This window comes from Mesoplodon densirostris, chromosome 2, assembly GCF_025265405.1.
Source record: "Mesoplodon densirostris isolate mMesDen1 chromosome 2, mMesDen1 primary haplotype, whole genome shotgun sequence".
NCBI lineage: Eukaryota > Metazoa > Chordata > Mammalia > Artiodactyla > Ziphiidae > Mesoplodon > Mesoplodon densirostris.
In genome coordinates this window covers 89,638,615-89,662,705 of record NC_082662.1, presented here as the reverse complement: position 1 = coordinate 89,662,705, position 24,091 = coordinate 89,638,615, and the positions used below count along the sequence as shown (strand labels likewise).

Genomic DNA, 24,091 nt, shown 5'->3' with positions numbered 1-24,091 from the left:
GATTGCTAAGATCAAATCAATTTTGGAAAGTTAACAGTTTTCTTTAACAGATTGTCATGCTTTGGGTTATGTAGGAAAGCTAATTGGGAGGAAATTACACTTTTAAATGCAGAAAGTTCAGGCAAGAAAGCTTTAGCTACCAGACTTTTCTTCCTAAAATAAAGCAAGATAATACAACTTTACGATGTCAAGTTGAACTCCAGAACTGGACTGCATGGAGCTGAGTGAGTCCTGACCTCCTGACTTATTACCTGAATGACCTTAGATAAGTCAGATAACCTCTCTACACCTTAGTGTCCTCATCCATAAAATGAAGACAGTAGAATAATACCATCATAGGGTAGCTGGAAATTATGAATCTTGATGTGCTAATGTGCCCTGTGGGTCTCCAGGAAGGGTTAGAGTTTGCAGCTTTCAGCTGATTTTTTTTTTTTTTTGATCTAGGAGTCTCCTCCCAACCTCCCTAAAAAAAACCCCAAACAAACAAGAAAACAAAAAAACATTACTTTACATCCTGTTGAACTTAGTTTTAGAAGCACTGACATAGGGACATTTCATTACTGCTTGTGCTTCAAAGGCTCATTTCTAAAAACTCTGTTATCTCCAGGTCCCAAATAATAAATTTTCTCATGTTGCTTTTTTATGGTTGATAAGAACAGGGGAAATTAATTCAAACATGTATTTTAGAAGAGCTTAAAAGCAAGCTAATAACCTGTATACTAGTTTTTATTAATTATAAGCTAGCTCTTTTGAGGAATGACAGGTACACTATAACTGTACTGGCCTACAGATTTGTGAACATGCAGAATTTGACCCTATATGTTAAAATTTTAAAAAAAACACTACAAATATGAAAAATGAATTTATATTACAGTGCTCTTATAATTCATTTTTCTCATAGCTTATGTTCACTACATTTATATGAATGGTTGGGCAAAGTATGGATATCATGTAAAGTTTAATTAGCAGCTATTATTTTAAATAGGAAAGAAGTTTTTTTAATGGTTTTCACAAGCATCTAGTCATTAAAAAAAAAAAACAAGAATGAGCATAGCATGTAAATCTGTGCCTTGTTAGGCAGACTGTGTTTCCTTTTTCTGCATCCTCATGCTGCTCTGCCAACCCCCCAACACAACACACGTGTGCCCCCCCAAGATTAGTGGCAGGACTTTCATACTATTCCAACTTATCAAACCATTTTATTATGCTATTCCAGGCATCCCAGATTCCCTTACCACAAACACTAACCCATCACAGATCTGAGCTGGACAGATTCTTCAAGGTCATCTAATGATAGCTAAAATGTGTAGAGTGCTTACTCTGTGCTAGCTCCTGTTCTGAGAATTTTGTAACAGTTAACTCATTTAATCTTTACCACAGCTCATGATGCATTATTTCTATCATCTTTTTTTTTAATAGATGAAGTCACTGAGGCAAGGAGAAGTTATGTGACTTATCTAAGGTCATTCAGCTAAGAAGAGGTAAAGGCAGGACTCAATTCCAGGCAGTCAGGTTCTCGAGCCCATACTTACTGTACTGCCTTGGAGACACAGGCATGCCTTTCCTGGGCTTGGGGCAAACATTCCAGGTAGTATTTCTCCATCCTCTGCTCTCTGGTCCTCAGGCCCTAGAGAGTTAATACTGACCACACTGCTTAGACTGGATCCCTTTCTACAAGGGTGTTTGCTCACTCGCATACTCAAGTCCTCTGTCAGCACTTACTCCTTATCTCACCCCTTCTTTGTTCATTCACTAGTATTACTTGTGTATGTGACCATAGTGGCAGGGAAGTTGGATGTTTCTCTGATGTCCTCCTGCATTTCAGCCATAGTGAGAAGTGCAGTGAGTAGACTCTGAGCCAGAGAATGAGCATGACCTGCTGGGGTGCTGAGCACTGGGTGACCTGTCAGGGTACTTCATCTCTCCAAGTCTCATGTAAAACATCTGGAAGGGGCTTCCCTGGTGGCACAGTGGTTGAGAGTCCACCTACCGATGCAGGGGACATGGGTTCGTTCCCCGGTCCGGGAAGATCCCACATGCCACGGAGCGGCTGGGCCCGTGAGCCATGGCCACTGAGCCTGCGCGTCCGGAGCCTGTGCTCCACAATGGCAGAGGCCACAGCAGTGAGAGGCCCGCGTACCACAAAAAAACAAAAACAACAACAAACAAACAAACAAACAAAATCTGGAAAGTGAGAGCATTGGATTTCTTTTTATTTTAGGATTCATTTAACTTTAACCTCTTCTACAATCCCACCCTTCACTACAATGCCTAGAATAGCTCTTTGCACAGTACAAGTACCTAATAATTATTTGTTCAAATAAATATCTAGAAACCTCTTTTATAAAATGTCCCTGACAAATTTAAAATGTGGTAATCAGGAGTTTTAGACTCCTTGAAATAGCCTGTAGAGAGCTTGAGGGCTTATTAAAACACTAACGGCTGGAACCCGTGCCCAGAGTTGCCGAGTCAGTAGGACTGGGGTGAGGCCCGAGTTGCATTTCCATCAAGTTCCCAGATGCTGCTGATGCTGCTTGTGTGGTGACCGAATCTGGGAATCACCACCCATCGAGCACTCTCAAAAAAACATATCCCTTTCCTCTGGTTTCCCAATTAAAAATGATTTAATAAGATTGTCTCATCCATTGGGTGGCTTGACAGCTTTCATGTGTCTCTTATCCCCTGCTACCTGCATTTTAACAGGAGTCTCTTTTTAAACACTACAAACCTTAATTCACAGGAACAAATCTAGTTCTTGGCCTCCTAGCCCCCTATCTAAGCTACCTTTGACCCACTGTTGCACTAAATCTGTCCTCTCCTTAAGGTATTAGGGCCTCCTTGTTGTCGCACACCCACATCTTAACCACTGCTCTTAACATGTAAAGATTGAGAGCATGGGCTCAGGAGGTGGGCTGCCTTGGGTTGAGAGGTTGGTTCCTCACTCTATATCCAATCCTAGACACTTTCTCTGTGCTTCATAGTCTTCATCTGTAACTGGATTTCAATAACAGTACATACCTCATAGGGTTGTTTTAAATATTAAATTGGTAAATATTTGCAAAGCACTAAGAATAGTCCCTAAAATGTCGTAAATGCTATGTGTTTTTGAAATCTTTTTCCCCCCACCTTTATTGAGATATAATTGAAATATAACATTGTGTAAGTTTAAGGTGTACAGTGTGTTGGTTTGATACATTTTATATTGCAAAATGATCACCACTATAGCCCTAGCTGACACCTCCAACCTCCAATCATCACGTGATTACACATTTTTGTGTATGTGGTGAGAATAATTAAGATCTACTCTTTCAGCACCCTTCAAGTATATAATACAGTATTTTTAGCGATAATCACCATGCTGTACATTAGAACCCCAGAAGATGTTAATCTTTTTTTAATATAAATTTATTTATTTATTTATTTTTGGCTGTGTTGGGTCTTAGTTTCTGTGCGAGGGCTTTCTCTAGTTGCGGCGAGCGGGGGCCACTCTTCATTGTGGTGCGCGGGCCTCTCACTGTCACGGCCTCTCTTGTTGCAGAGCACAGGCTCCAGATGCGCAGGCTCAGCAGTTGTGGCTCATGGGCCCAGTTGCTCCGCAGCATGTAGGATCTTCCCAGACCAGGGCTCGAACCCGTGTCCCCTGCATTGGCAGGCAGATTCTCAACCACTGCACCACCAGGGAAGCCCAGAAGATGTTAATCTTATAACTGGAATTTGTGCCCTTTGACCAGTATCTCTCCATTTCCCCAACCTCCCAGCCCCTGATAACCAAACCACCATTCTACTCTCTGTTTCTATGAGTTTGACTTTCTTTGTTTCTTTAGATTTCACATATAAGTGATACCATGCAGTATTTGTGTTTCTCTGTCTGATTTATTTCACTTAGCATAATGCACTCGGGGTTCATTAAAGTTGTCACAAACTAGGATTTCCTTCTTTCTCATGGTTGAACTCCATTCTGTACACACACGCACACACACACACACACATAACACATCTTGCTTTATCAGTTCAGCTATAACTGGACACTAAGGTTGTTTCCACATCTTAGATATTGTGAATAATGCCACACTGAACCTAAGAGTGCAGGTAACTTCTATATCCTGATTTCAGTTCCTTTGGATAAATACCCCTCAGAAGTGGGATTGCTGATTATATGGTAGTTCTATTTTTAATTTTTTGAGAAACCTCCATACTGTTTTCCATAGTAGTTTTACCACTTTGCATTTCCACCAACAGTGCACAAGGGTTCCCTTTTCTCCATACCCTCTCATATACTTGCTATCTCATATTTTTGATGATAGCCATTCTCACAAGTGTGAGGTGATATCTCATTGTGGTTTTGCTTTACATTCCCTGATAATTAGTGATATGGAGCACCTTTTCATGTACCTGTTGGCCATTCGTAACTCTTCTTTGGAAAACTGTCTATTCAGTTCCTTTGCCTACTTTTTAATTGGGTTGACTTTTTTGCTGTTGAGATGTGTGAGTTCTTTATATGTTTTGAATATTAACCCCTTATCAGCTGCATGATTTGCATATATTTTCTCCCATTCCATAGTTTGCATTTTCATTTTGTTGATTGTTTCTTTTGCTGTGCAGAAGCTTTAAGTTAGCTTTTATTATATGTTAAATGTTTCCCAAATTTACCTCTCAGGGTATCACCTTCATGATTTCTATCATGGCTGCATATCCCCTCAACTATCATTTATTTTTTCTTTAAATCAATCTACTTTGCTAACAAGTTATTATAAAAGAAAACTTGTATTATTACTGTAAATGGAACACTGGTATCACTTGATAAATAGAGGGTAACCATAAATTAAATACAGTGAAAACCAATGTTTTTTTATTATAGCCAGTTATTTTCTGCTGAGTACTCTGAGCCTGAGACTTATTCCCTTTTTATGAAAAACAGGTAAATTAGCAAGTTCTAGCTGCTGTAACAAATAAACCGCCACACTTCACTGGCTTCATACACTAGAGTTTTTCACTCATGTAACAGTCCAGCGCAGGGCTGCTGATTCAGGGACCTTGACTCCTTCCGTCTTGTGACACCAACAACTGATGGACCCAGAAATCTCTCTGCTTCCAGTCAACAGATGCAGGAAGAGAACATGGAGAAGTCACCTGATTTTTTGCCTTTTTGGTCTGAAACTACCATAGCTAATTCATCCTTTGGTGTAAATCACCTAGAGGTGGGTGTGCAGGGAATGTTGGTCCAGCTAGGTAGCCACTTCCCACAGCTACTTTATAGTATGAAAATGAGAATATAAGTTTTTGGTGGTCAAATTATGAAACATAAACAGGTTATAGCAAGATATAGCCATAGTTTCTGAATTGCTGGGAGGGATTGTGCAACTACTTCTTCACTAACTATATTACTATTTTAGTTCAATTAATTCTCCTCTCTCCTAACCTCAATTTCACTCAGAAACTGTTCCAAGAAGTTAACAACTGCCTTACTTAGAGAGAGTGAAATCCATATATACACAGAAGAAACCTGTTTTTCTGTATCATGACACAAAATTAATGAGATAGTACCCAGTGTAGCTTTTTACCTCTTAGTATAGCTTAGAACTTTCCTTGGCTAGATGGGAAGTGGGCTCTGTCTCTATATATGTCTGTATAATAACCAAGAATGCAAAATGTGGTTGATAGGAACCTACATATAAACCCAGTACCCTCCTACATTTTAAAACTTAACTGTGTGCCATTACTAAACTTTTATGATTTAAAGTTGATATTATTATTTGACATATATTTGAAATGTGTGAGACACATGTCCAGTACCACCACACTGCATGATTTCTGCTGCTGTAGTACAATCTGAAATATTTTTCCTGTGCTAATTTCAAACCAATGAAGCATGGACATATTTGAGTGACCACCAGTTGAAGGGGAGAGGAATTTCTAATTGGGTTTTTATAAGTGAAAACATAAAGCTATTTGGAGTTTGACATTTGATGAAAGTCTACTATGATGTTATCATCCTGCAAAAAACTTACTTCTGTATTTTGTCATGAAAAAGTAGGGATAACAGAGGGTCAAGCCCTGGAAGCTGAGGTATGAAAGCAACATTATGTGCTCATAACAGAGAAATTTATACTAAGTGATATATGATTCACACCTGTATTTTTGTAGGTTGCTTTCATCAGCCACATGGAGCTTTCTACTCACTGACGAACATAGTAAAAGATAAGAAACAGAACTGGATACCAGATCTGTGTTCAAAGATGAGATGGAGGCATTGATGGGTCATTTAGGAAGGGGGACTGTATAGGCCCAGCTCGATAAGCAAGGTAGGGTTCAAGCAGCTTCATAATGTCAACACTGAGTTCAGTAAAGCATGATGGAGTGACTCAGAGGGTGGTGTGTCATAGGGAGCATATAGTACTTCATTTTGGTTGGTCAGTGGACTGTAGGGCTTCCATTTACAGGCTGGGTGAGGCTCAGGAGCACAACTGTTTCCTCCAAGGAGGTAGACTGTCAGGGTGCAGTGGGGAGGGGACTGTGACTCAAGGAACAGCACAGTTGCTCAGACACAGCTCTGTGAAGCAGTGACAGCCCTTCAGTATCAGCTCCTGAGCCCTTGGTGGGCATCTTATCACATTCCAGATATATTGTCATGGACCATGAAGGACAGCAACCTTCCATGGAGGTTGCTTGAGGGCTTCCAATGGAACTGGGGAAACAGGGGCCTTCCCCTCTCTTAGCAGGGGAGGCGTGATGGTGGGATGAGGTTAGTGAGCCCAGATGAGGGGAGCTGGAAGGCAGATGCAAGAAATGAAGTGAGGGTTGACTACTGTGTTCTTACTGTGCCAGCCTACACCCCCTCTACCAGTAGAGTCTTTTTTTTTTCTTTTATTTCCCAGTGAATGGGGAGCTTTTGCTGAGGTGGGGGAGGAATGGCCCCAATGAACTGCTGGCCCATGGGAAGCGGGTTGATTCTCCCCACCAGAGCCACAGGTGTCCTTCCCGATGTTCTATTCCTTTCTCATTCTCTGTAGCCCGCTGCAGCCTGTGGCAGGCAGGAGGGGCCATGCTTCCTCTTGGTGGGTCTCAGTTAACACTGTTCATCATCTCAACTCTCTCTGGAAACAGCTCTCATTGATAAGTTCACAGAGAAAGGGAATTTTATCAAGGAAAACTACAAAGCTTTTAGCATCTCCATCTATGGCTTCCATGCCCTTGTCCTGTCATGTTTCCCTGTCTCCCACTCCCAGGAGAGAAAGCAACCAATTATGATCTTTCCCCAAGGGCTGCTTTGGGAATCTACTGAAAATGGCAGCCAGTGACTCCAGATTAAGAACTCCTTCTTGACAATGGTGAGAAAGGACCAAAGCACCAGGTCCTCAGTTACATGTAAGAACCTAATGCATGCAGTAGAAATATGAAGACATTTTACTGGAAAGAGAACCTCAAAATAATAATGGCAGAGTTAGAAAGGGTGGTGTGAAGCTTTTTTGGTCTTTGTGGGAAGACTGGTGTGTGTGTCAAAAGGATCAGGAAAGTCTTTTTCTATACTCAGTTCTCTTATATCTGGAGATTCCAGGAGTTATAAAAGTGCTTTGTGCCTCAGCACCTTTCCCTTAAAACTGTAGAAATGCTAGGAGTATGGTGGGACTCCAGGATGTAACCTGAGCATTGAGGAGTGTCTGTAGGGATCAGGGGGCCGACCTGGCTTAACCTGGGAAAATTAGAGGAAAAGCTTACACATTCCTAGGTAAAGGCTGTGGTCAAAATAGCTCTAAATTTGGATTCAGATTCTGGTTGTGCCAGTAACAACCATGTTTGACTTCTTTATTTCTCTCTGGGTTGGTGTCCTTATCTATTAAGGGCAGATTGAGCTCGATTTCATTCATTCATGCAGCCATTCATATTTACTGCCAATCACTGTGTTTTAATATGGAAATATAAAGATAACATTATACAATCCCTGTCTCAGAGAAGCTCTCAATTAAGTGGAGGAGACAGATGTTACTGATACTTGTAAAAGCATGTGTAAAGTACCATAATAAATATACAAAGTGCTATTGGAACACAGAGGGAGGGAGGGATGGGTTGTACCAGGAATAGAGTTGCAGTAGAGTAGGCAGTATGTAAATCATGTCTTAAGAACAGAACTGCCTACCATTGCCTATCATAAGCGTGGACCAAGTATACAAGCCAGAATGTATGGGAATGCCTGGTATGTTGGGGAATGAAAATGTTTAGCTGTGACTAGAACATAGCGTGTCTGGAGGCTTGTAAGGGAAGCTGAAAAAGATAGGTTTAGGTTCACCTGTAAACAATCTCTTACAACAATTTCTGTTACTCCATTGGCTATGAAGACACACTGGAAATTGTAAACAGGAAATTTGGATTGCACACAATTTGAGCAGGGAAAACGCAAGCACAGAGGTGAGTTCTGAGAATATAAGAGCAATACAAGAATATTAAAATATAAGAGCAATAGAAGTTAGCAGTTGATAGAGAGAGGCAGAGGAGGGAAATGGTTTCAGCCTGGTGTGTAAGGGTGTGAGAGTTTTAGCCTGTGTGTCCAAGTTGGACAGGTAGTTTAGGGTGGGAGACTAGAATTTCAGTTTGGTTGGGAAGGCTTTGAGGCTTCAGTATGTAGGTCTGAGCATGTTGAGATGTTGCTATTTGATAGGTGGTTGGAGACCTGCATCTGGAGCTCAGGGGAGAGAGAAATATTTAGGACTTGTTATGGTAGCAGGGGTTGGTAAAGCCTTAGGAGGAGTGAAATCCTCTAGGGAGGGCTTCTGACAGGTCAAGAGAAAAAGAACCTGATAAAATCAGGGAACATAGAATTTAGGTCTGCAGTTCACTGACCAGAGCCTCTACCTCCAAGGCAAACTCAGTCCACTTTAGCCTTATGTTCAGCTCAAGTTGAAAGCTACAAGGAGAAAGGCTATCTCCTTTCCTCTCCTAGTACTGTCTTCCCCATAGAGCTTCTATCCAAATCCTCTACATCTGTCTAAGAACTATACTTCCTTGAAGTGTAGTAAGAATCACCCCCTGTCTTTCTTTGATGCCATGTTAATTTGGGTTCTTCTAGAAGCAGGTACTAAATGTGATTAGATATATACCATATATTTATCAAGGGAAACACTTGTAAAAGCTAATAGTTGCAGGGTGGTAAACCAGAGAAGGCAAGGAGAACCTTCAGACTGTGATGGAAGGCTGACCCCTGTGAAGGAGAGGGGGAAGGAAGGAGGATTGGGTAGGAAGTGCCTCAGAGTACAGCACAGTTCCAAGAAAGGCCAGCATCATGGGGAGGCTTTATCCCACATCTTAGAGGAATAGACTCACTTGAATTCCCCCACCATGCCTAGCCATTGCCAGGAGGAGCCTGCAGGAAGTGTGGCCTCAGCAGGGACTCAGTATTTGATCCAGAGGTGTGACAACTGGGAACATCAGACCAAAAGCCTGCCCAGAGCAGGAGATCCTAGTGGCACATTTCCTGGCCACCATAAATGCCCTCAGTGACTCAGTGACACTTCCTAAATGTTCTACTGGCACTTATTGTCCAAACCAGTCAAAACTCAGCGTTTACAGCCTTGCACCATTATTAATTACCTCACCTTGTGTCTGCCCAACTAGATTATAAACCCTTCCTTAAACATCAGTGCAGGGTCCTTAACTCAGAGGCATCTAGGTATTCATCGTAATAAGAATTGTGTTATTTTCATTACTTGAATTTATCTGAGAGGTGTAGCAATGGGAGTTTTGACTTAGGAAGTTGGGATGAGGGAAGTTAAGAAAGAATATGATTTGGATGAGGAGTTCCACAGATGTCACAGTGAGGGAGGGAGAACTGGGGCATGGGAAGCAGACATACCCACTGAAGAAAAGCAGACACTAGGGCCTAGGCACATGAATTTGATGAGATGAAGTCCAGGTAGGCAGACAGAAGCCAGCATCCAGAGAACATGGTAGAAAGTGCTAGTCGAAGGGCAAGAACTAGCATGGAGGAGGTCCAGCAAGATATAATGGATGGGAGTTTGAAGTAGACATCACTGCAACTCTCTTTTTTTGGGAACTAACCTTTCTACCCACCAGGCAGTTTTCATACACCATATCACACCTTCTTAACCTTGGTTAATTGGACCGAAGAGACACCTGTCTCAAGCTGAACCTTCCGGGAATTTTGAATTGAGGTTCAGTAAATCTAATTAGTCGAATTTTCCTTGAACTGAGCTGACATGTTGAAGCAGGGCTCTGGGGGCCGGCTGGAGCACTTGTGTACACTAGGAAGCAGGAGAAGCGGCTGCAGAAAGACAAGAATGAGTCAGGCATTCAGAGACAAGCTGAGATGAGAGACAGCATGACTCCAGAGAAGAAGAATGAGACTGAGAGAGTAGTTGCCTGGACTCCTGAGAAATTTCCATCCCTGAACCTAATCCTGTGCCCTTTCACACTAGGTTCTGAGATAACCCACCAACCTTAGAATAAATTCCCTATTCTTCTTAATCCAGTTTGAGTGGGATTCTTTTAGTAGCAGCCAAATAATATTGACTGAGACAGTGTTTTGACAGATATGCTCAAGACAGAAACAGGAAGCTCAAAAACATGCAGTTTGCAGGGATATAGACAAGCGAGAGGTTAGCATTAGGAAAACTGGGAAGAGTATCCTGGACAAAGCAGCTTTTAGTCTGGTAAGTAAATGGGTAACCAAGTCAGAGACTAAACATACAGGATCTGCTTATAGGAACTAGGGTAGAGGGTAGAGCCTTCATCACAAGAACAAGGCAGAAAAAGGTGATTATTTAGGAGTCAGGTAAAAGGTCAGAGGCAGAGTAAGACCTTCCGATCTATTGAGGATGGGACTCATTCATGCATTCAATAAGAATTCTTGGGTATCTACTACAGTCTAGGGGGTTTAATGTGTTAACAGACTGAGTTGTGGTTTTAGTGTACTGTGGGGTGGAGCCAACCCGGGAGTGGAGACCCCATGATACCTGCTGTGGAGAAGAGAAGGCTCAGAGGGCAGAATCGGAGGGCATCAGTCAGCTCATGATGTGGAGTGGATAATAGAATGTTAGAATTTGGAACATTTTGGGGTAAAACAGACCTGGAAGAAGTTGGAACTGAGAACTCAGAAAGTAACTTCTTTCAAGGAGCAGCAGAGAGGAAGGTAGGGCATGAAAGAGTGATTCAGAATGGGAGATAAGAAGGTGTCAGACACACAGCTTGTCTATTTGTCAGTTTCTCCTAGGACCCTGGTGGCAGCTGATGAACCCATAAAAAATACCTGTTGTGCCTGTTTAGGCTGACCTGCTCGACTTTGCCTGTTAAAAATTTCAGGAGGATTTGGAAAGCTATAGCCTCTAGCCTTTCCTAATTCAATTCTACCTTACCAGATAGGCAAGACTAGATTCCTTTAAAGTAATTCAGCTCAACATCTTCTGGTTAAACTTTGAACCCTCACATACTGGGAAGAAGAAATATAGTAGAGGAAAAGGAGGTAGAAGGAAGGATAAAAATTAAGAGATGCCTCATAATCTGTTGCCCATATTGGGATAAAATTAGTCTCCTGTGATCTCCTTCTCTACCTCCCACTCATAATTTTGAATATCTGGTAATCATAGGTGTATCTTTTCACAAAGACCCCAAAATCACTTCTCCAGTGGATGTCAGGGACTCCCTATATAGTGCGTTATTTAACCTTGATAAGATGACCTAAAAACTAACCTAAACAATGACAAATTAGGAGACATGCTATTGGCTCCTATTTCTTTTCTCATAATCTTATTTCTAGTGTGGTTGTTTGTGGTGTTAAATAGAGTCAGAAGATCTAGGGCTGAGTCAGAAATTTCTGCTTGGCTTCTGACTGGCTTTATGGGAAGCAAATTATTTAACCTCCTCAAGCTTTCATTTCCTCATCTGTAAAATGGTATTATGACACATGACACTTGTTCTAATACCCTGATGAGTGATTTTAAAGACCATGTATAAAAACTAATGAAATGGTACAAACACCAGTAGAAGGTAGCCAGGTCCTTTCATGAATCACATAGTTGAGTAAAGAATCTGTATCAGAACCTAATTTTTCTCCTCACTAGCTCTGTGGCCTTTGACAATTCATTTGAGTTCCAAGCCTTGTTTTTTTCCCTTGTCAAAGAGGTATGATAATATTCTCTGTTTCATATAGTTTTTATGACGATTAAAATGACATATGCGGGCTTCCCTGGTGGCGCAGTGGTTGAGAGTCTGCCTGCCGATGCAGGGGACACGGGTTCATGCCCCGGTCTGGGAAGATCCCACATGCCACGGAGCGGCTGCGCCCGTGAGCCATGGCTGTTGAGCCTGCGCGTCTGGAGCCTGTGCTCCGCAACGAGAGAGGCCATAACAGTGAGAGGCCCACATACTGCAAAAAAATAAAAAATAAAAAATAAAATAAAATAAAATGACATATGCATACTAAAATATAAAGAATATATTAGTGATTACAATTCTTAATAATGTCCCAGATAGAATAGTGACACTATTTTGATTATATTTTCTTGTTATAAAAGTATTAATATAATTTTATATTGGTATATTTATATCAGATCCTTTCAAGATTCTTTTCTTTTTTAAATAAAAACATTCTTTTTTTAAAAAAAGATATTTATTTATTTATTTAGTTATTTTTTTATTTGTTTGCACCGGGTCTTCATTGCGGCATGCAGGGTCTTCGTTGCGGCATGCAAGATATTTAGTTGCGGCATGCGGGATCTTTTAGTTGCAGCCTGCAGGCTCTTAGTTGCAGCATGTGGGATCTAGTTCCTTGACCAGGGATCGAACCCGGGCCCCCTGGATTGGTAGTGTGGAGTCTTAACCACTGGACGACCAGGGAAGTCCCAAGATTATTTTCATTGAGATTTGTTCTGATATCTATGGCAGAGTCAAATTTAAATGAGACATAATCACTTAAAAATGAAACTTGAAATTTAATTACAGATAAAAAATGAGTGCATCCTTAAAGCAAAGATCTTTCATATATTTCACTTCTAATGAAGTCTTTTAGAAAGCAAAAATGTTATAGTCTTTTTATTCATAATTTATCATTTTAATACTTTTTTGAATTGAGGGAAATATGGGTTTTATATATATAAGGATTAAGGTTATAATAAAGGGTCTGGGGCTTCCCTGGTGGCGCAGTGGTTGAGAGTCCGCCTGTCGATGCAGGGGACACGGGTTCGTGCTCCGGTCCGGGAGGATCCCACATGCCGCGGACCAGCTAGGCCCGTGAGCCGTGGCCGCTGAGCCTGTGCGTACGGAGCCTGTGCTCCGCAACGGGAGAGGCCACAACCATGAAAGGCCCGTGTACCTCAAAAAAAAAAAAAAAGGGTCAGGTTACCCAAATATGGTTCAGGTTTATATTGAGATTATTACCACTCAAAGGAAGTCCTTTTTTTGCATTTTTTAAAAATAAAAATATTCTACATTTATACTGGTTAAATTCTAATGTTCTTTAATCTTTTATTTCCTTGGAAGATAATAGTTGGAGAAACTGCTGTGTTTTGCCTACAACTGGCCACAAGGGATTTTGAAAACCAGGAGAAAACTATTTTAACTGGAGACTGTTGCTATATAAACCCACTGGTGAGGAGAACTGTGCGATTTCTTGGTATGTGTTCATTGAATTGTTTTTATTGTTGCTGAAACAATGTTTATGTATAAGCCAATTTTTAAAATGACCAGCATATTAACTGTATTCGAATATTAGATTATATTTTCTTTGAAATGTTTCAATTTGGTTTTTAAAAATAAACACTGCATACTATTTTCTCTCCTGTTTTGCAAAACTCCATTTCGTGGTGTCATTTCCATATTATTTTAAGGAAAACAAATCCCACCACACTTGGATATTTAAATTCTAAAAGAAACTAAAAATTATGTAATTAAAAGAAATGATTTACTATGTTTATTAAATTTCAGAAACAACGCTTAGGTAGAAATGATAATCTAGGTTGGTTATCGAACATCACGAAGGACAGGGAAAATAGCTGGACAAATAAAAGAAATGCTGTATTTGTTAATTATCATAAGTAGCACTCCATGAACTACTTCTGAGTTGTTGTTTTTTTTCCAAAAAATGGTACAAAAACCATTTTTTACAGAAATGTACTGGTGATTTTATTAGGGGACAAGATTTACTGATACTTTAAATCTCAAATTCTAGCACCAATGATATGAACATTGACAAATTAGTGAAAATCATCTCAATTCAAAAGACACGTGGCCAAGACAGGTTTTTGTAACTGAAACAATAAAACTTAATATAGATTATTATTTCCTGGCTTTATCAAATAAGAAAAAGTACATCTATATATACTAAATAACATTTAAGATAAATTCTGATCAGTATTAAGATTACGGATACTGTAACCCTTCGATATATTTCTCATATTGATGGGAACAAGATGAAGACTTTGGAGATATTATTCACAGATCACCTAATCTATATATAAACCCACTAAAGACTAATCAAATGTCATCATGCCTTTAAATCTCTCTGGAGACGAAAGGTCTTCATATCTAAGACTGTTCATGTTATTGCCATCAACTTATACATTCCCCACAGCCCTCATTTATACTGTTGAAGGGATAGCTTTTATATGAAACTTTAAAAGTTATATTTTTCACATACGTCAATACTGTGTTCTTGACCCATTTAATCTTTGCATGAGAAACATTTAATAACAAAATAAACAATACTATACTCAGAACTAAAGTATTTCAATGAAGTTGAACCTTCCTAAATATTGTTAAATTATATTATGCCTACTTAAGTAAAATACTTTTATTCATTTATGCACATATTTCTAAAGAATATACAGGCATACCTCCAAGATATTTGAGCTCAGTTCTAGACCACTACGATAAAGCGAATATGGCAATAAAGCGAGTCACATGAAGTTTTTGGTTTCCCAGTGCATATAGAAGTTACGTTTACACTCTGTTGTAGGTTGTTAATTGTGCAATAGCATTATGTCTTAAAAAAATACATACCTTAATTAAAAATACTTTTAAAAATTAAAATCACTAAAAAATGCTAATCATCACCTGAGCCTTTAATGAGTTGTAATCTTTTTGCTGGTGGAGGGTCTTGCCTCAACGTTGACAGCTGCTGACTGATCAGGGTGGTAGCATCTGAAGGTTGGTGTGGCTGTGGAAACTTCTTAAAATAGGACAACAATGAAGTTAGCCATAGTGATTGAGTCTTCCTTTTATGAACGATTTCTTTGTAGCATGCAATGCTGTTTGATAGCTTTTTACCCATGGTAGAGCCTCTTTAGAAATGGTAGTCAATCCTCTCAAACCCTGCTGCTGCTTTATCAACTAAGTTTATGAAAGATTCTAAATCTTTTGTTGTCATTTCAATAGTCTTCATAGCACCTTCACCAGGATTAGATTCCATCTCAAGAATCCACTTTCTTTCCTCATCCGTAGAAGCAAATCCTCATCCATTCAAGTTTTATAATGAGATTGCAGTGATTCAGTCATATCTTCAAGCTCCACTTCTATTTCTAATTCTTTTCCTATTTCTACCACATCTTCAGTGACCTCCTCCACTGAAGTCTTGAACCCCTCCAAGTCATCCATGAGGGTTGAATCACCTTCTTTCAAACTCCTGTTTAATGTTAATATTTTGACCTCTTCCCATGAATCATGAATGTTCTTAATGGCATCTAGAATGGTGAATCCTCTCCAGAAGGTTTTCAGTTAACTTTGCCCAGATCCAGCAGAGGAATCCCTATCTATGGCAGCTACAGACTTATGAAATGTATTTCTTAAATAATGAGACTTGAAAATCAGAATTATTCCTTATGACCTGCAGAATGAATGTTGTGTCAGCAGGCATGAAAACAACATTAATCTCATTGTACAGCTCCATCAGAGCTCTTGGATGGCCAGGTGCATTGTGAATGAGCAGTAATATTTTGAAAGGAATTTTTTTTCTGAGCAGTAGGTCTCAACAGTGGGCTTAAAATATTCAGTAAGTCATGCTGTAAACAGATAATGCTGTCATCCAGGCTTTGTTGTTCCATTATTGAGAAAAGGCAGAGTATATTTAGCATAACTCTTAAGGGCCCTAGGCTTTACAGAATAGTAAGTGAGCATTGGCTTCACCTTAAAATCACCAGCTGCATAAGCCCCAAAGAAGAGAGTCAGCCTGTTTTTTGAAGCTTTAAAGCCAGTCATTTTCTTCTCTCTAGATCTGAAAGTCCTTGATGGCATCTTCTTCCAATAGAAGGTTGTTTTGTCTACATTGAAAATTTGTTGTTTAGTGTAGATACCTTCAGTAATGATCTTAGCTAGATCTTCTGGATAGCTTGCTGCAGCTTCTATATCAGCAGTTGCTTCTTCACTTTGTACTTTCCTGTTATGGAGATGACTTCTTTCCTTAAACCTCATGAATCATCCTCTGCTAGCTTCAGACTTTTCTTCTGTAGCTTCCTCATCTCTCTCAACTTTTTTTTTTTTTTTTTTTTTTTTTGTGGTATGCGGACCTCTTACCATTGTGGCCTCTCCCGCTGCGGAGCACAGGCTCCGGACGCGCAGGTTCAGCGGCCATGGCTCACGGGCCCAGCCGCTCCACGGCATGTGGGATCTTCCCAGACCGGGGCACGAACCCGCATCCCCTGCATCGGCAGGCGGACTCTCAACCACTGCGCCACCAGGGAAGCCCTCTCTCAACTTTTATAGAATTGAAGAGAGTTAGGGCCTTGCTCTGGATTAGGCTTTGGTTTAAGGGAATATTATGGCTGGTTTGATCTTCTATCCAGACCACTAAAACTTGCTCCATATCAGCAGTAAGGCTCTTCCGCTTTCTTATCATCTTTCAAGAACTTTTCCTATGCGTTTGCAACTTGGCTGACTGTTTAGCACAAGAGACCTAGTTTTCAGCCTATCTCAGCTTTTGACTATGCTTCATCATTTCTAGCTTTTGATTAAGAGTGAGATGTGTGACTCTTCCTTTCACTCGTACACTTAGAGGCTACTGTAGGAGTTTTAATGGCCTAATTTCAATAATGTTGTGTCTTAGGGAATAGGGGGTCCTGAGGAGAGGGAGAGAAATATAGGGGAACTGCTGGTTGGTGGAGCAGTCAGAGTACACACATTTATCAGTTAAATTCACTGCATTGTATGGGTGCAGTTTGTGCTGCCCCAAAACAATTACCATAGTAACATTAAGGATCACTGATCACAGATCACCAATAACAAATATAATCATAATGAAAAACTTTGAAATACTGGGAGAATTACTGAAATGTGACATAGACACACAGAGAGAGCAAATGTTATTGGAAACATGGTACCAATAGTGTTGCTCAACACAGGGTTGCCACAAACCTTCCATTTGTAAAAAAAATGCACTCTCTGCGAAGCCCAATAAAGCGAACCTCAGTAAAACGAAGTCCGCCTGAACGGCACACAGTAAAGTGTGCTTTTAAGTCTCTGCATGTTTCTTACTTCTTATATGATTTTATAAAATATTTAGGAAAGCTTGGTTTGTTTCTTGTTTCCTTGTTTATCATGATTTGGATGTTTCTAGTTTGTTATAATAAAATGGAAGCTTGTGTGCAAAGCATTACTGCATAATAAGACATCACTCTTCATAGTGACTTTATTCTGGAGGTCAGCACAGTGGATACACTCATGAGATCTCACTTTAATAAGTATCTTTGTAGTTAACTTCAATATTGGCCTTGGGCCTGATGCACTATTTTAATTCTAAAGCACATTTGGGAACTTCACAAGTATCAAGAGACATTTCCATACCCTTATCAAACATTCCTCTGTATTTTAAACAGGAAAACTTATTGTACCAGATAAAAAGAATGGTTTGGTTAAATAAAATGAGTACTTCTTAGCCTAGATTTCAAGAGAAGAGAGGTGAAGACTTGCCATTTATATTCCCATGCTAGACCATGAGATTTGGAAAGAGATCATATGCGGTAACATTTTATTGAGCTTTGTTCTTTTCCATTTCTCTGCTTCTGCCAGATTTCTGATTTTAGTAGCATTTACTTGTATGGCTCATGGAATGCTGGTAAGATGCAAAGAAAGCTTTTCATTGCTTCTTTGTAAGTTTTTTCAATAGAGAACTAAGGTCTTTGGTTCATGGTGGTTCGTATGCACATAGAATTTTGCTGTGTGCAGGTTTGGGTGCAAGAAACTTGCATAATGTTACATAATATTTTGAAAATGAAAAGGATAGTCATGTATCTAATCCTGGAAAATTATTTGATCCTGGTGAGTTGCAACACAACTGCCAATAATTATGTAAAGGCTTAGGAAACAAACAATCCAGAAACATATGACAAAGAGAAAAAGCATCTAATTATCATAATAGAATTATATGACTTTTTAATGAACCGACTGTTTGGGAAGTATTATTTTGGTATAGTTTTAAAATGTCCTGATGGATTTTATTACCCCAAATTATAAAAGAACGGATTTCATTACATCGATACCACATCCTTGATGATTGTATCTGTAAGTTTATTGACAATGATGCCAAAGAATTTATTTTGCCTATCCTATCTAAGTAGAAAGATAAGTTTTGGCAATAATGACCAATGACATTGAATTTAGAAAATATTTTTGGTATTTGAGTAAATTGGCATGTTCCTTACAAAAGGAGAAAAATTTATGTACTTAATTTTATACCTTCAGGTAAACAAAGTAAATAAATTTTACTACTGCGAAGATAATTTAAACATTATAATCTATTTGCTTTATTATTTACTAAATTGTCCCAAATTTGATAAGTTGAAACTCAAGCCATAAAAGATAAGGCAGGACTTAGCTGTTACATGACTTTAAAAAATGTGTTTCTGATGGCGATATAGAGATTAATCTGAAAACATTCTGCTTTACTTAAGATTTTCCATGATATTTAAATGAATTGGATTTTTTAATTTTTTAAATGCATTGGATTTTGCTGCTAATTGGCACCTCCAGCTGAGTTAATATCAGTTTGAATGAGCTTAAGAGGCATAATCAAAGGGAGATGACTGCTCTGCTTAATGTTAGTAAGATTTAAAAAAAATTCAAAAATAGGGAAAAAATAAAGATTACTAACATTAGCAGAAGGTGATAGACTGAACTCTCTCAAGGCAAACACGTCTCCATTTAAAAAAATCACATTATCCAAACACAGCCTTAGAATATATTTTCTTCTTTTATCATATGTCTTATAAACCTGCCGTGCATAAAAATGTAGCCAGTGGTAGACAGCTCAATATGTTAAATAATTTAACACTCCCACTGCTTCAGAAAGCAAAGGGAGGAGCTGGAGGGAGTGAAATGGAAGGAACCGTATGTATGTATGTATATATATATATATATATATATATATATATATATAGGAACTATTTTATAGTTTCTAAAATATTTCCATCTTGGTGTATTGTAAATTGAACCACAGCAAACCAAAAAGTTAAAATGGTGTGTTTTCTTCCTCAGGAATTTATACGTTTGGACTGTTTGCTACAGACATCTTTGTAAATGCTGGACAAGTAGTTACAGGAAATCTGGCTCCACATTTTCTCGCCCTGTGTAAACCCAACTACACGGCACTTGGGTGTCAGCAGTATACGCAGTTCATCAGTGGGGAAGAGGCCTGCACGGGCAACCCGGATCTCATCATGAGAGCAAGGAAAACATTTCCATCCAAAGAAGCGGCTCTCAGTGTCTATGCAGCTATGTATCTGACAGTAAGTAAGAATTAGAAACCATTCTTAGTTTGTCTTTCTGGTAATTCTCCCAAAGCAGACATTATTTCTCCCTGCCATAATGGAAGTCACAGTAACAGCTTTCTGCAGGACATTTAATTTATTTTTAATGATAGCTGTTTGTACTATGAATAAAATTAAGTCAGTTGACTCTCATGAGATTATGTGTGGGTATTTGGTTGTATTAAAAAATATAGCCATTAGCATTTCCATTGAGAATATGTTTGTCTTTATTATTAAATAGGGCTTATTGGAAACAAATTTGTCCCATAGCAGTTGCCATAAACTTGTAATAGTGCAATTAAGAGAACTACCCAGGCCTCTTAGCCACCTACTCAAGTTCTAATGTTCTCTGGTGAAGGTGGGGAAAGAGGCACTCTTTTTCCAGAAAGTTCTTTTGTTATTGGTAACTATATCATCTTAATATCTCAGTGAGTGTTTTAATATTTTCTCATAGAACTAACCAAAATGCCCTTAAAAATCATATATATTTTCTTTATTTTTGAGTATTTGCCATCATTTTAGTGGTAGGAGCCAGGCCCTAAGTGCTGCTATCTTAGGACATTTAGGTGGAAGTAAGTGGTCAAAGCTGAATGCATTAATGACAGGCAGGAGTACGAAGAAGGGCAGCCTTGGCAGGCAGCTCTTGACCCCAGTATTTATATGCATCAGTCTTTCCCTCTATCACCAGAATGTGCCTTGCCTGCTATATAAGGTTGAACTCCCGAAAGTGTGCTTTGAAGGCTTTTTTCCATAGCTACAGTAAAAAGTGCAGAAAATTTTTCCTTTCAGAGTTCTCCTGTCCAACAGTGCCAATAACTACTTATGATTTCAGCTCATTGATGAGACCTCAGGACCAATTTGAAACCAAATTTGATAATTTCTAATTACTTGAAAAAACACAGAATTATTTTTACCTTCAACAAGCTATTTGATTATGGAAATGTTTCTAACGCTCCTGATGCAATTTGTCAGTTTATCTCTAAAAGAGAGAATATCTGCTGTGACACCTCTACTTGAGATTGGAAATAAAGGTTACTAAAGAAAGGACAATTGAAGAGAGGAACTATGGCATCATACATAACATTCACAATGGCATGGTAATTTTGGAGGTCATAAGGGTGTGTGCATTTTAACATTTTAAAAGTTTTTAATCCAAGCTAATCTACCACTCACTACCTGGACTTCTTTTTTTTTAATTAAATTAATTTTTTTTAATATACAGCAGGTTCTTATTAGTCATCCATTTTATACACATCAGTGTATACATGTCAATCCCAATCTCCCAATTCATCCCACCACCACGCCCACCCCCTGCCGCTTTCCCCCCTTGGTGTCCATCCGTTTGTTCTCTACATCTGTGTCTCTATTTCTGCCCTGCAAACCGGTTCACCTGTACCATTTTTCTAGATTCAACATATATGCGTTAGTATATGATATTTGTTTTTCTCTTTCTGACTTGCTTCACTCCATATGACAGTCTCTAGATCCATCCACATCTCTACAAATGACCCACTTTCACTCCTTTTTATGACTGAATAATATCCTATTGTACATATGTACCACATCGTCTTTATCCATTCGTCTGTTGATGGGCATTTAGGTTGCTTCCATGACCTGGCTATTGTAAATAGTGCTGCAGTGAACATTGGAGTGCATGTGCCTTTTTGAATTATGGTTTTCTCTGGGCATATGCCCAGTAGTGGGATTGCTGGGTCATATGATAATTGTATTTTTAGTTTTTTTAAGGAACCTCCATACTGTTCTCCATAGTGGCTGTATCAATTTACATTCCCTCCAACAGTGCAAGAGGGTTCCCTTTTCTCCACACCCTCTCCAGCATTTGCTGTTCGTAGATTTTCTGATGATGCCCATTCTAACTGGTGTGAGGTGATACCTCATTGTAGTTTTGATTGGCACTTCTCTAATACTTAGTGATGTTGAGCAGCTTTTCATGTGCTTCTTGGCCATCTGTATGTCCTCTTTGGAGAAATGTCTATTTACATCTTCTGCCCAGTTTTTGATTGGGTTGTTTGTTTTTTTAATATTGAGCTGCATGAGCTGTTTATATATTTTGGGGATTAATCCTTTGTTGATTCATTTGCAAATATTTTCTCACATTCTGAGCATTGTCTTTTTGTCTTGTTTATGGTTTCCTTTGCTGTGCAAAAGCTTTTAAGTATCATTAGGTCCCATTTGTTTATTTTTGTTTTTATTTCCATTACTCTAGGAGGTGGATCAAAAAAGATATTGCTGTGATTTATGTCAAAGAGTGTTCTTCCTGTGTTTCCCTCCAAGAGTTTTATAGTGTCTGGTCTTACATTTAGGTCTCTAATCCATTTTGAGTTTATTTTTGTGTATGGTGTAAGGGAGTGTTCTAATTTCATTCTTTTACATGTACCTGTCTAGTTTTCCCAGCACCACTTATTGAAGAGACCGTCTTTTCTCCATTGTATATCCTTGCCTCCTTTGTCATAGATTAGTTGACCATAGGTGCGTGGGTTTATCTCTGCACTTTCTATCCAGTTCCACTGATCTATATTTCTGTTTTTGTGCCAGTACCATATTGTCTTGATTACTGTAGCTTTGTAGTATAGTCTCAAGTCAGGGAGTCTGATTCCTCCAGCTCTGTTTTTTCCCTCAGGGCTGCTTTGGCTATTTGGGGTCTTTTGTGTCTCCATATAAATTTTAATACTTTCTATTCTACTTCTGTAAAAAATGCCACTGGTAAGTTCATAGGGATTGCATTGAATCTGTAGATTGCTTTGGGTAGTATAATCATTTTCACAATATTGATTCTTCCAATCCAGGAACATGGTATATCTCTCCATTTGTTGGTATCATCTTTAATTTCTTTCATCAGTGTCTTAGAGTTTTCTGCATACAGGTCTTTTGTCTCCCTAGGTAGGTTTATTCCTAGGTATTTTATTCTTTTTGTTGCAGTGGTAAATGGGAGTGTTTCCTTAATTTCTCTTTCAGATTTTTCATCATTAGTGTATAGAAAAGCAACAGATTTCTGTGCATTAATTTTGTATCCTGCAACTTTACCAAATTCACTGAATAGCTCTAGTAGTTTTCTGGTGGCATTTTTAGGGTTCTCTATGTATAGTATCATGTCATCTGCAAACAGTGACAGTTTTACTTCTTCTTTTCCAATTTGTATTCCTTTTATTTCTTTTTATTCTCTGATTGCCATGGCTAGGACTTCCAAAACTATGTTGAATAATCATGGTGAGACATCCTTGTCTTGTTCCTGATCTTAGAGGAAATGCTTTCAGTTTTTCACCATTGAGAATGATGTTTGCTGTGGGTTTGTTGTATATGGCCTTTATTATGTTGAGGTAGGTTCCCTCTCTGCCCACTTTCTGGAGAGTTATTATCGTAAATGGGTGCTGAATTTTGTCGAAAACTTTCTCTGCATCTATTGAGATGATCAGATGGTTTTCATTCTTCAATTTGTTAATATGGTGTATCACATTGATTGATTTGCATATATTGAAGAATGCTTGCATCCCTGGGATAAATCCAACTTGATCATTGTGTATGATCCTTTTAATGTGTTGTTGGATTCTGTTTCCTGGTGTTTTGTTGAGGAGTTTTGCATCTATATTCATGAGTGATATTGGTCTGTAATTTTATTTTTTTGTAGTATCTTTGTCTGGTTTTGGTATCAGGGTGATGGTAGCATCATAGAATGAGTTTGGGAGTGTTCCTTCCTCTGCAATTTTTTGGAAGAGTTTGAGAAGGTTGGGTATTAGCTCTTCTCTAAATGTTTGATAGAATTCACCTGTGAAGCCATCTGGTCCTGGGCTTTTGTTTGTTGGAAGATTTTTAATCACTGTTTCAATTTCATTACTTATGATTGGTCTGTTCATATTTTCTAGTTCTTCCTGGTTCAGTCTTGGAAGGTTATACCTTTCTAAGAATTTGTCCGTTTCTTCTAGGTTGTCCATTTTATTGGCATAGAGTTGCTTGTAGTAGTCTCAGGGTGGTTTGTATTTCTGCAGTGTGTGTTGTAACTTCTCCTTTTTCATTTCTAATTTTATTGGTGTGAGTCTTCTCCCTCTTTTTCTTGATGAGTCTGGCTAATGGTTTCTCAATTTTGTTTAACTTCTCAAAGAACCAGCTTTTAGTTTTTTTGATCTTTGCTATTGTTTCTTTGTTTCTATTTCATTTATTTCTGCTCTGATATTTATGAGTTCTTTCCTTCTGCTAACTTTGGGTTTTGTTTGTTCTTCTTTCTCTAGTTCCTTTAAGTGTATGGTTAGATTGTTTATTTGAGATTTTTCTTGTTTCTTGAGGTAGGCTTGTATTGCTATAAACTTCCCTCTTAGAACTGCTTTTGCTGCATCCCA

At 38.8% G+C, this 24,091-nt stretch overlaps 1 protein-coding gene across 1 annotated transcript in view; it reads left to right on the top strand.

Moving 5' to 3' along the window:
* PLPPR5 (phospholipid phosphatase related 5) overlaps window positions 1-24,091 on the top strand; it is a 168,816-nt gene that overhangs the window by 27,852 nt on the left and 116,873 nt on the right. Inside the window, exons 2-3 of the mRNA XM_060119804.1 lie at window positions 13,486-13,618; window positions 19,468-19,718. Of these exons, the coding sequence (XP_059975787.1) occupies window positions 13,486-13,618; window positions 19,468-19,718 (384 nt within the window). The remainder of the gene's footprint in view (window positions 1-13,485; window positions 13,619-19,467; window positions 19,719-24,091) is intronic.